The 13,237-nt window shown below is 35.1% G+C and overlaps 2 protein-coding genes across 3 annotated transcripts in view; both read right to left on the bottom strand.

Moving 5' to 3' along the window:
* Positions 1-3,328, bottom strand: part of LOC107088993 (C-type lectin domain family 4 member E-like) — a 9,111-nt gene extending 5,783 nt beyond the window's left edge. For both annotated transcript variants that reach the window (XM_015381493.1, XM_015381492.1), the window contains exons 1-3: positions 3,158-3,328; positions 2,452-2,532; positions 769-933 (exon numbers count right to left, since the gene is read on the bottom strand). In XM_015381493.1, the coding sequence (XP_015236979.1) occupies positions 769-933; positions 2,452-2,532; positions 3,158-3,221 (310 nt within the window). In that variant the 5' untranslated portion in view covers positions 3,222-3,328. The remainder of the gene's footprint in view (positions 1-768; positions 934-2,451; positions 2,533-3,157) is intronic.
* Positions 3,329-6,924: 3,596 nt separating this feature from the next.
* LOC107088998 (neuronal pentraxin-2-like) lies at positions 6,925-12,503 on the bottom strand. The gene is made up of 4 exons (XM_015381499.1): positions 12,047-12,503; positions 11,202-11,452; positions 7,213-7,392; positions 6,925-7,134 (listed from the first exon to the last, which is right to left on the bottom strand). The coding sequence occupies exons 1-4, from the start codon at positions 12,501-12,503 to the stop codon at positions 6,925-6,927; spliced, it is 1,098 nt and encodes a 365-aa protein (XP_015236985.1).
* Positions 12,504-13,237: the final 734 nt, after the last annotated feature.

Here is a 13,237-nt window from a genome sequence, read left to right as displayed (position 1 = left end):
AAAGCTCTCGATTTACCATTTTTCTAATGTCCTATCCTCACCAGTCGTCATGAAATCTGGATCATGACCATAATAACAAGATCCCAAATACAAGTGTCCGATATGAGGTTTCTCCCTTAGAGACAGAATGAGAAGCTCAACCATCCAGGAGAGACTTGGAGTAGAGCTTCTATTCCCGCTGTGAGGGAGGAGTGTAACCATGTGGAGTTAACTGTTGGCCGCTTCATTGTTCTTGCGTGCACGGTTTGTATAGGAATACTTTGTAAATCCACCACTTTTGCCTCAGACACAGTTCCCCATTGTGCACCTTTACATAATGACGAAAACAGGTGCAAACAATAGGCAACATAAGGAGACACGGGTGAACAGAATCCACCAATCGTCTATAGACTGGCTGAAGGAGAAATTATTAAAGCATGGGCAAATGGGGGAAATATAAGCGTAATAAACTCCACTGGTCAATCAAGCTGTACATTTAGACCTGTAGTTGTAGCCTTCTGAAAAAGCAATGGCATAACAAACCAGAAACAAAAAAATACTAAGAAAAAAATTAGATAGAAGCTGGCAGAGTCAGATTAACTAACCTTTATTGCAAATCCCATAATAACAGAATATGGCAAGACGAAAATAATATACCAAACAGTAAGTAAGCGCGTAAAAGTGAAAAACTAAATCAAAACATATTTTACCCTTTAGATTCTGAAACAAAATCACTTTTTTATCCAACAACAGTTACTCACAGCAAAGATCTTTAAAATTTTAACTCACCACCAGTGGAAGAGTTGATTGTTGGACAGTATTGACTCAGAGCAGGATACTGGGTAAAGAGGAGGTGATGGGACTGATTGAGCTTCCTCAGTCTGTTTGTCAGATCTTGCAATTTCTTTTCTTGCGCAATTGAGCGAGACTGAGATGTGAAGGTGATCTGCACCACTGTGGGATCATACAAACACCAAAAACCATAAGCACAGACCTGATTAAAACATCCAGGAACAGTCATTCTCAATAAATGAAAACATTATAAAGTTTGCTTATTTCAGTAGCATAGTCTGCATGTAATAAAGAAAAATGACACAAAGGCTGAGGTTTTTAGGTTTCTCTTTCTGTTAATCAAGTAAGTGAACAATTAGGCTCCTAGTGATGCTGAAGCACCTGCCCTTTTGCCATGCCTAAGAAAAGTGCCCTCCCTGCTGAAGTAATTCACTAATATTTAAAAGGGGAACTGATCCTCTCTTTTATCAGTTCCTCCCAAAAGTAATTTTTATGTATAATGGGCATTTGTTTAGGTTCTTGTGAGACTTCGTCACCGACCTGATCAACATATTTAAAAATTCTACAGTGAGAGTGAAATAATTTGTGAGATAAAAAAAAAGGGTATGCTTTTGTGCTGGTATGGCTACTTTTACTTACGTTAAAATAGTTATATGTTAAGTTAGTGCTTTTCTTCTAAGAGTGAATTTTTTGGCATCCATATCCACCTTCTGCATCATCCTTTCCGACAAGACACTCCCATAGGGACATGCGATCCTGCCTCCTGGTTTCTGAGATTGGCAAACCCTTTGATAAAATGCTATTTTACTAAAATTTGATCTACCTCCTTGGATTTACAATGTGGTTCAAAATATTTCAATTACTCTAAATTAGTTTAAAATTAATTATCATAGCATATTTCTATCGATTATGTTTAATATTTTGTTTTCCTTTTTTTCTTTGAAAACAAAGTAGCTTAGTTTAATTCAGTTCAATTAAAGCAATTTACCTATATAGTGCCAATTCATAACACATGTCACCTCAAGGCACTTTACAGATTGAATCCAATCAGATTGGTTAAAAGTTTTGGTCAGGGAAAACGAGCTGATTGCATCTAATCCATTACATGCAAGACATTCTTCTCCTGGATGAGCTTGCATTTCTTCATTGACTCTAGAACAATCCCTCACACTGAGTGTGCAAGAAGGGACAGTGGAGAGGAAAAACTCCCTTCTAACAGGAAAAACTAAACCTTCAGAAGAACCAGGGTGAGCAACCTTCAAAAAGATGCAAACATACAAAAGGTAACTTTTAACTAGTTCCAAAGGTGGTCTAGTAAAACACAAGCTCTGAGCCACTTTTCATGTCAGAGGATGAAAGTGAGCACATACAGTTAGTCACATTAAAAAGAACAGGACTATACTGAAAAATAGGCCAAGCTCCAACATCTTGACCGGAACATACTTAAAAGCAGAGAGAACATAAAGTTATGAGTGGAACTTAACACACATTGCAGAATGGGAGAATAAAGATAGAATGAAGAAGAATGAGGAAATGTGGTTCCTCTGTCCTCCAGCAGCCTTAAGATATAGCAGCATAAATAAAGCAAATAGCTCAGAATAGCTGACTATTTAGGTGAGGTATGAGAAAGGTAGTTGGGTTCAGTTGAGTTACATTTTAAATGTAAGATCACACACTCACAGCAGAGAGTCTGAAGCAGAGTCACAATGGTGAGCATGAAGCAGAGCAGGGACAAGTAATGAGCCAACGGTTTGTGGTCACCTAGGGAAAATAAGATACAAAGCCACCAAAAAGTAAGTTATTATTCAATGCAGGCTGTCATGTCAACATTACCAATTTTTAACGGTCATCCTAACCTACCATAGAACAAAATAATGTGTAATTTTTTAACCCTATTACCTTTAATACTATCAAAACATGATAAATATTGAGGTTGAACGGGAGCCATGTATAGCTAGGTTTACAGGTTTCTGTAACAATCTGGGACATTTTGTCTCTTAGAAATGTTAACTTACTTCAGCTTTAAAAACGAAACCATTTAAAACATTGATAAGAAGCTGAAATAATTGGCATGGCATTTCACTCATTAGCTTCATTTCAATTTACTGGAACTACATCTATTAAAGCCTTTATCGCTACTTAAACACAAAGTAGGAGAAGCATAACAAGCAGATCATTAGCCAAACCCCACAATGACTTTACAGTAATGTTTTAAAAAACACTTGACATAAAATGAAAATAAACTACAAGCAGGTGAACAATCCACTTTAATCACTTGATCTTTTCTAAAGGTGAAAAGCCTCTAATATTCATGAAAAAATAGATAAATAAAGAGGTAATACATCCATATTACTGTGCAATTACACAATAAAAAAATAATAATTACATTGTTCTGTCGAAGCTTTGGTGGTAGGTCCTTCCTGCAACGTTAGTCCATTGTTTACACCCATTGCGATGCCTGAAAATTAAACATAAAGCTTCACTCAATGCTATGTTTCTTTCCTAAACTATGGTTCTAAAGCTTGGAAACGTCTGTGTCCTTACTACAATAGGACACAAAAGAGAGGCCCACAGGTCTGAAGCTGTGTTTCATACACCAAACTACTGGTTCTCTAAGCTCATGCAAAGTAGTGTGATAGCCAAATAAGTTTAACAGGGCAGACACCACAATGTACGCCTTCTTTCAGTAAATTCCAATAAGATAATGGGAGAATATTCTACCTCTTGTTGTTATGATAAAAACTCTAAAAGATTTTATAAAAAGATTTTATAAAAAAACAATGTTTTAGCAATGAAATATTTAGTTAAACATTCATTTAATTTATTGAAATAAAGAGGGACACTGCAGAGTGATGCCATAAAGTTATTTTTTCCTCCATTTGAACCATAACAGCCTTCAAACAAGCAACAGACATTTGGTAAAAGATGCATACAACTAGCGTTAAATTCATCAACATTTTATCCTTTTTCTTATTCTAGTATTGGGGTTTCTTAATTTGCATTTAGGTTAGAGTATGTCTGCACAGGTGCTTTACCTATCTATCTGTGTGTTTCCCTGTAATGAGCTGGTGACCTCTCCATGGTGAAAACCATGCATTTTGCATTGACAGTTGGGGATATGTGAGACCAAGCAAAGGAAATGAATAGAAGAACAGATGTTGATCGCATGGACTTGCTGTTTAAAATCCAGTACATTATGTCAGGACACTGTAACTGTTTGTAAACATCTAATTAGATACTTATGTAATTTCTCTCCAGAACTGATAGATGCTTCATTTATGCATCTTTATGATTGTGAAATAGTTTAGATCAGGGGTTATCAAAGTAGGGGTCGGGAGACAACCAGTAGGCATTCTGAGATGGTTTCCACAATAATTGTGATGTGATCCCAGAGGCATATTAATGGCCATAATGCTTTTGAAATATATACATATGAAAATAGGGAATTTTGTTCTATTATTGTTGGACAGAACAAACACTTTTTACAAATAGAAATTTAAAAAAAAAGAGAACATTTTAATTGGAAATTTAAAACAATCCAATCGAACAGTTAAACCCTTGAAAACTGTATTTAAATTAGGGGTGTAATGATTGATCGTTTAATCGATGGATCAGTTTCTAATTCTGTGATCCAACTACATCAATCTGTTCTCAGCAAATTGTTAATAAAAACGATATTAACTAGTCTATGTTTGTTTTGTAAGGTAATTAATTGATTGTATTAATATCAATTAGGAGAAAACAAATAAAGAGATGTGATTAGATGTTTTCACTTGAAAACTTTTAATGATACGGACATTTAATGTGACTCGATTAAGTCCATCTGTTTGTGATGTCATGAACATGCATAAGCGGTGCAGACTTAAAAACGACTTTATGGATGAAAGAGAAGTGACAGAGATTACTGAAAATGATTAACAAGCCCATGTAGCAGTGGATACATTTCCTGCTGGAGCAGGAAATGTACATTGATAAGGGGAACCACAAAGAAGTGGTAACAAAATTAAACTTTGACTTGATTTGCAAGACATTTTTCAATCCATTAATGTCAAATTTATAAAAATTCCATGGTGCACCAATTTTTCAATACCAAGTTGATGCTTAGAATTATTTACAAAGTCTACCATCTTTGTAAATAACAGTAAATTATTTCTAACATACTTGAATCTGTTCAGTCATTTTCTTTCTTATTGTTTTAGGAGATAAAAAAACACACAGCTGGTTGGTCCTCAAAGATACCTTCAGTCCAAAGTTTATTTGACTGAATTATACTTTTGCCATGCACCCCTAGGACAGGTATTGGATATGAAGTTATTGCATAATACACCACTCGAAGGGTTTATTAACATTTTTAGCTAAAAAAAAAAATTATTACAGAAAACAACCTGGATGGATGGATTTACCCTTAAAATACTTAAAAATTGTAAAAAAAATTATGTGACTCAGCCATTGCCTGGTTAAAATCTACACCAACTTCCTTTAATAGAGTCATACATTTGTATTATTATTATTGTAATATTTAATAATGGGCTATTAAAATTGTACATATAATAAAATATATGTACATACAAATATTTTCCACCATTTTATTATTTTGGAACTGCCCCATTAAAGTTTTACAAAGCTATATTTATTTATTTTTTCTTACACTTAAGGAAGAGAATGCTCTGAACATGCTACTGTATCACACTTGATTTATTTAAACACAAAAACAGGAATAAACACAACAAAAGCTATTAAAATGCTGGGACATACAGCAAAGGCATAAATAAGCATTGTTATTGCTATTGTTTTACATTTTAAAATACACTAAACGTATGCAAAGATCTTTTCTCTGGTAAATGTTTAGAATCTAACTGATAAAAACAGAGGATACATTTTAAAGAAGTGTAACACATATTTGGCCCACTAAACTTCACAGAAAAAAACAAAACAAAACAAACACAATTTCAAAGTGCTTCATACTTTGGCATAACAAATAAAGGTTTTATGGATATTTACAGCTAAATATTTAAATGCTGCATTTAATATCACTTTTAAACACAAATTCATGTTGCAGCAGGAAAGCCTGACTTTGGACTGATTACAACAGATTACTACCAAAGATGCTTTAAAAAAGAACAAAAAGAGAGGTAAGTAGAGGTTTAAAAGTGCTGTTATTTTTTTATTGTTGACAAGGTGACAGATACAATTATAATATATTTTAAAGATTTGAGACAACCATCTCACAGTTTCTACATTTACAAATAGAAAAAAGAAATATACTTTAAACATAAACATGAAATTGAAGGTATAAGCTGGTACCATGTGATGAATCAGCAAAACTCTCAGTTTCAGCTCCTCTGAGCATGTCCGAATGCGTGTCTGCCTTTGCCATGGGGTTTGAGCTGGTTGGAAATAGGCAGGATCATGTCAGGTGTTCGCAGGTAAATCCTGACATAAGCCAGCAGTTGATCAGGAGATGCGTGCTTCAAAGTGCTGACACGTTGTGGCCCGGTATACCCATTTCGATTATGTTAGGTGTACATCTTGTGTTTATGAAAAAAACTGTCGAAAGCAGTTAGCTTAGAGAACATCTTCAGTTCTGTGCTGGAAAAATACATATTTTCTTATAACATATTAACCACAAATTACATATTTTCCTTAATTCAGACTTTTTTACTAGAAAAAGCCAGCATTTTTTCAATATGAAATACTAATATAATGTGTATAAGTAAACATTATTGAGTCATGCTATGAACATGCCAGATTTGACCTTTAAAAAAACACATCCAGCAACAAAATTACTCCTGCTGAGGAACAGAAGATGCTTCTGCTGTCTCTTTTACTCTGCTTTTCATCCTTTTTATGTTTGTGTTGATTGCAGCAAGCTCGTCAGTAGCATTCAACAACCTCTGGAGCTGTTCTGCTGAAAAGAAATCCAATTATGTGTGTTGAATCCATCAGAGCAGCCGCAGTCGTGACCATGCAAGCAGTAAATCCAAAGCTCCGCGCTCTTGGGAGCTTTTAAAGCTGTCCTGCTGAGAACATAGAAGTGAGGGCGTAGGTGGGGAAGGCAGAAAGATTATATTTCTTCCCTCTCCATCCGTTTTTGACACATACATTTAATCAGCTAATCCTTCTGCTTTGCCTGTAGGAGTTCAATGTTCCCATTTAGCTGCAAGGTTCAAAAGGAAGCTCGGTCAGCCCTCCATGAAGCTCCACTAACTCTTCAGACCATGACATGACGTCACCAACAAGGTGGCCTCCACATGTTGCTTGTGTGTGAATCTCACTGGCTGTCAAGACTCTGGACCAGAACTGGAGATCTGACAATTCCCCCAAGAAAGACTGAGTGATGTCGAATCGGTCTCCCATTGTGTCCTGTAGTAAGGGAGAAGACACATGGATTAAAAAGAGTCCAACAGCCTGACAGTTTTACAGTCTAAATGAATGCCCCACCTGTTCCTGCCCCAATATAAATGTCCCTCCTGGTTTTATAGAATGCCAGGCTGACAGGTTCTGCCCGGAACCTTTCTTCACTCCATCCTGGAAAGCCTCCCAGACTCCATCACGTGTTGACCAAGTCACACAAACATGATGCCACTTTCCATCTTTTAAAGTTATTGGTAACGTCACTGCCTAAACAGAGAAGTAGTAAAAAAAAATAGAAAAAATATGCACAGAAATTGTTATACAGTATAACATAAAACCAAAGATTTCATTAGTCTTTATTTATATGTCTGAGATTAAAAAAAATATAAATCAATTGTTAATTATTCTGAGTTTTAGACTATGTTTTGAATTATAAAAAAAGCAATGACTTTGATTTTTATTTTATTTTATCTCTTAGCAGTGACATTCTATGTCAATGACTAAACCTATAGGTGTTTCTAAACAGAGGCCAACAGTAGCCAGTGTCCCTGTAGGACTGGTCATATTATGGCACCTCTACTAAAATCACACACTGCAAAAACTTTTGAATCTAAATAAGCATATATTTTTTTTAATCAGGTGTATTTTCCCTCCATTTGAGCAGGTAAGAAGAGAATAGACTAAAAAGGTTAATAAAAAAAAACAACTTATATTCCATGTTCCACTTCAAGTGCTATTTATGTAATTATCTTATTATGAAGGCACATTTATTAAATCCTGTGGCAGATAATTTAGTTAACAATCCAAATGAAGGGTGACTACAATTATTCAAAAAAAAAATTGCACTTTTTAGATATGTTTTTATGGGGTAATAAGAAATAGATTCCTTGATTTTTTTATGGGCTACCACAGCTGATTCGTCCGTTAGACCAACTTCATATTTTGTCTTTACTGATCAGAGATTTCTCCTATTTTATTGAACAGACAGTAATACAAAAATGCCCTCTCCCACCTAATTCTGCAACCAGCAGGTTGAAATAAAGCTCTTTGCCCATTAAAAAAAGGTTATATATATATATATATATATATATATATATATATATATATATATATATATATATATATATATATATATATTATTAGTATTATTGATATTTATATATTATATATAGGTAATGATTATGAAATACCTTTACAAAGTATGGGTAGAGTAAATGCTTATTTTGAATAAAAGCAATAAAGTAATTTATAACTAATTTTTTTTACAACTTTGCATAAAACCATGCTTTTGTAATACTAAGTAATTTGCTGCCAGTTCTTTATATGTTGCTGCCAATTGCAGAGACACTGAATTAAACAGGATCCCACACTTTATCTGGGCATATTTTAGATGGGCTACCTAGTATTATGAAAATATATCTTGTTATGAAAAGCAAGGGGCAATCATAATATCAAAACCGCAGCAGTTTCATCCATTACTGGTCTTCTCAAGCTTCTATATGCAGAAAAGCTGAGTTATTAACTACAAATAGTTACTTTACTTTTTCAGTAGCTATATATTATTTGAATAATCAAATGTAGGCTTTTACAGCCTACATTTGAATACAAATATATGTTCTTCTACTCCTTACTCCTACTTCTTTACTACTTTTATTCATACAGTATCAATAATAACGTAACAGCTCCAACAAAACAGGGGGGAGAACAAAAGTATGAAGATAACCTTCCAGTAAGAGCCCAGTTTGTTGATAGAAAGACTCTGACAGAAACATGAACAGAGACAGGGGACTGAGAAACAATGCAGATGATGGATCAGATTATGAAACGCAAGGCATACTCTCCACCTTTGTTAGATTTGAAATTGACATGTTGATCCTGTTTCTGGTTATATTTTAATTTCTAATTTTATTTTTCAACTTAAATAAGGTAAATATAAAAGCTCTAAAAGTATTAAGGACTTCTGTTTGGTTTAGGCTATATTATCCTGTTTGAGATTTTGATAAAAAATAAAAAACAGGCTGAGTCATATTTTGTGTTCTTTCAATCAACAGCAAAATAGGAAAATTTACCTATTTTTTTTTTAGTAAAGATGCATTTTTTTAGTTATCTTGTATCTTTTAAGGCAAAAACTTTATTTTTGTATATAAAAGTATAATCGGTACTTATTTTGGTAAGACGTTCATTCAGTACTTTTACTTTTACCAGGGTATTTTTTTGACACAGGTATCTCTACTTTTACTTACGTAAAGAACTAAAACACTTTTGACATCTTGGCCTAGATATATGTTCAGTATCTATGCCCCATGGTTTTAAGTGGGTCATTAATTACTTGCATCATTACTCTGCATGTAAGTCCTAGACAACAAACATGATACCTTTATCTTCCTGGTGTCTCTCACAGACAACTGGGTCAGTCAGTACAAGACTATAACAGGATTAATTGCTTTTGGTGATTTATCTGGTGAGATCACTTCACACATTACTGGGGTAAGGAAGAGCCATGGTCAACCATCTGCCTTCCATTTAAAGGGAAAAAAGTCATCAGCTTTTCAGAGAAAAAAAGATTAGAGGATTAGTTAAACAACAGAGTCCTGGCAGGTTTGTTTGTTGGTTAGCTTCAATCAGATCAAGTGATGCACAACTTACAGTGTGCAGAAAAAAAAAAGAAGAAAATAGGAAGTGTTCCATATTGGAAAAAAATAATCAAAGAACACATATGTGCCTGCTTGCCTCAAAAATAAATCCATATTAGTGTTTGAATATTTCATCAAAAATATTTTAAGTTAATTCAATCTAACTTAAAATGTGTCTGTGCAACAGAAAATGTTTATGTTCATATACATTTTTAGCCAACATTATGGAGCTTTCTAAGCATAACGTTTAAGCATAGTGGTTTAAATATAGGGGTTGAGCGACTAAATATGTTTTAAATGTTGTTGAATTTAGGTGATGTGTGTAGCATTTAATTAATCCTAATTTTTTTACAAACCATTACATTCCAATTACCTACATATAAGGACACATGGTACTGTATATGTCAGTCAGCACCTATGCAACATTTTAGCCCCAATTTAAACATATGTGAGCCTGTTTAATAATTGGGACCTTCATGTATATGAATCACAACAACAGGAATTGTTGCAACATTTATATATATATACGTTTTTTAGTACATGAAGTTAATCACTTTTATCGGTTTAATCAAGTGTCAAACTTAAGGCAAGTGGACCAAATCCAGCTCCTCATGGCAAATCATCCTCCCATCAATGCCCAAAAGACTAAGCCACTCTTAAGATCACATGAAGTGCATGTATTTGCCGTCCCTCTATTTGCTAGCTACGGTTGTTTGGTTTGATTTTTTTATACTTATTTTTTATTAAAATTAAGACTGGTGTAACTTTTTTTTTTATCAATGTATTACTTTTTTCATATAAAAGGCGGAAAAAAAGAAATATCTGCTTCCAGCATCGACCCATAAATATTGGTTGCATTTTTCAGTGATTGGTTAGACAACTGTCAAAATAACTGGTATCAGCATCTGCCTTAAAAAAAACCCTGTATGGGTCATTTCTAAAAAAAAAAAAAAGGCATATGCTCTGAAGTGTAGAAAGGGGTTAAGACTGATAAAAAAGTAAAGTCTATTTTTAAAGAAATCAATGAAAACCAAGGTTTCATTAATACAGTTAAACTGGCCCCTTTAAAGGCTCGATAATGCTGAGAGTGGCCTGCTGTAAAAATAAGTTTGACACCCCTAGTTTAGATGGTAAAAGACTGTTAACTAAGTTTTAGGTCATGCTGTTAAAGACTTGCAGATATAGGAAATTATCTATATGAAGCTCTTGCTGGTGGGCACTCTCTTAAGCTGGTCATGTTTTTAGGCACATTTTGAAAAAAATATTTTTTAGCATGGTGATTTTGTCAAATAATGAAAGTACTTATTTAAAGTAAAGCCTGACAGGCTTTAAGCTTGTCTTTTAATGTTTCTTGTTATCAAACCACACAGGCTCTGGCTACACTTTCTTCTGTACAGGACAGTAAATGTTTCAATATATGAGGCCATATTACATTGTTTTTACCTTGTCATTAATAAGCAGCTCCATGGGGTTGCTGCCCCATTCCATTAGCACCAGCTCATTGGCCTGCCCTGGCACAGCATAGGAAATAGGCGTTCCAAGGCCAGGACCTTCACCTGGCTTTAGCCATAGACAGATGGTCAAGGCAAAGATCTCGTTGACCACTGACCGCTTCATCCTGGCATACATGTAGTTTGTCCTCATAGGAAACTCAAGCAAGAAAGCATTTGGACTTTTAAGCTTCTTGTGGATTCCTGGTCAAATTGAAAGAAAAAGGGTTAATTAATTCCAATTGTACAAAAGGTCACACCAAGCCCATAAATTTCTATTGGAAAAAAAAAACATATTCGTCATTGTCAAATAGGAGATTGCTGATGAGCCTCTCCTTTTCAAACTGGTACCTACATAGGACTGAGAACCCTTGAAGAACATGTACAGATGGCAGTTCAGGATTGAGACATTAGAAGGTAGAGATGATGTAGAAGTATTCAGCTGTTTTGTTCTTTCAATACTGCTATAGTTCCAAAGAGTCCTTTAAATAACATAATCTGCAAATGTACAGTTCATTCTGAATTAATCAGGAGATTTGATATTTTAACCAAAAGGAGTATCTTTAATGGCAATCAAAAGTATTATCAACTGAAATTTGGTATAATGATGAAACTCTTTGTAAAATATGTAATTAAAAATAACTGCATAACATTTGATTAGCCTATATTTGTGATTTTGGTAAATTATCAAACTACCTAACCTCCAATAGTATTTGACTGATATGTAATAGATACATTTGAAATGTGTGTTTACCATGGTCATTGCTGGGATGAAGGTGGCTGAGAACTGTTTCTAACTTGCTGTGTCCAGAGCCCCGCAGGCTTGTTTCCTTACTAGTGTAAGGAAGGCGTCTCGGAGGATGCTCCCCTTCATGGGGCTCATGGTCCTCAGTCTCAGGGTGGTGGCCATCATGGTGGTCATCATAATGACCCATTCCATGATGGTCATCACGGTGGTCCTTATGATGGTCATTGTGGTGGCTGCTGTGATGGACTTCATGATGGCTATTGTGACGACCATAGTGCCAGTTGTAGTTGGGTTCATAATGTCGATTATAATGATTGCCTTGATGGTTGTACCTATGGCCACCATAGTGGCTGGTTTGATGGTCTTCATGGTGAGGTGTGCCATGGTGGTTTTCATGATTATCATCGTGATGGCCACCATGATGACTAGAGCGATGGTCATCATGGTGGCTGCTGCTGTGCTTTTCATCGTGTGAGTCATCATGGTGATCAGAGTTGTGGCTGTCATGGTGATCTCTGTAGTATTTGTGTAACTGCTCTTCTAAAGCATTGATCTTTCGCTGGAGGAGTTCTCTCAAGGAGCTTGAGTAGGAACTAGAGGAGTTTCTTGCCTAGGGATAGAATAAATGAATTAATATATAGGTACTTATCATAAACAACCCTAACAGTCTCCATTTGAGAGTCTCCTAGTGCAATAAAGATTAAAATTGAGTAACAGTAACAATTAAGTGTGCAGAAATATTCTTAAATATCAACCAAAAAAAGGTTTCAACATTCCCCTTAACATTATTGGCTTGTATTACTTCTCCCACTCTCTTGTTCTCATCTTCCCCACCAGCAAATCCGGCTTTGTTTCTTGCCAAGACACGTCACAATTACTAGCCTTATCAGAAGGGATGAAGCTAATTAAAGGTGAGGCTGGCTAGCACCCTTCGGTGCAAGACCATGGGCTGGTGGTGTAGACAGCTTACCGAAGGAGGGAGTGACACAGGGTAAATCCTGGCACTGATTATGTTTTGACTAGCACCATCAAGGGAGACTGAATAAGATTTCTAGCAGTACATTCTATCAGTGCAGTCTGAGACCACCTGTGAACCACATATGGCTTTTATAGGTTACTGCCCCAGCACAGCTACATACATTTGTTTTAAAAATAACTACAATGTTGTTAAAGAACCATTTGATATAAATGATTCAGCATTCCTGCACTGTGGTTTCATATTTTAAGTGCATAATATCTAA

The sequence above is a fragment of the Cyprinodon variegatus genome, unplaced genomic scaffold (genome assembly GCF_000732505.1).
Source record: "Cyprinodon variegatus isolate N-32 unplaced genomic scaffold, C_variegatus-1.0 Scaffold235, whole genome shotgun sequence".
NCBI lineage: Eukaryota > Metazoa > Chordata > Actinopteri > Cyprinodontiformes > Cyprinodontidae > Cyprinodon > Cyprinodon variegatus.
The sequence above is the reverse complement of the archived record's forward strand: the minus strand, read 5'-3'. Positions and strand labels throughout refer to the sequence as shown.

Coding starts and splice junctions, on each gene's coding strand:
- LOC107088998 (XM_015381499.1), bottom strand. CDS start 12,503: ATGACAGCCACAACTCTGATCACCATGATGACTCACACGATGAAAAGC. Junction 11,453..12,046: donor CGGGGCTCTGGACACAGCAA/GTTAGAAACAGT, acceptor CAATTTGACCAG/GAATCCACAAGAAGCTTAAA. Junction 7,135..7,212: donor TTATATTGGGGCAGGAACAG/GTGGGGCATTCA, acceptor CCCTTACTACAG/GACACAATGGGAGACCGATT.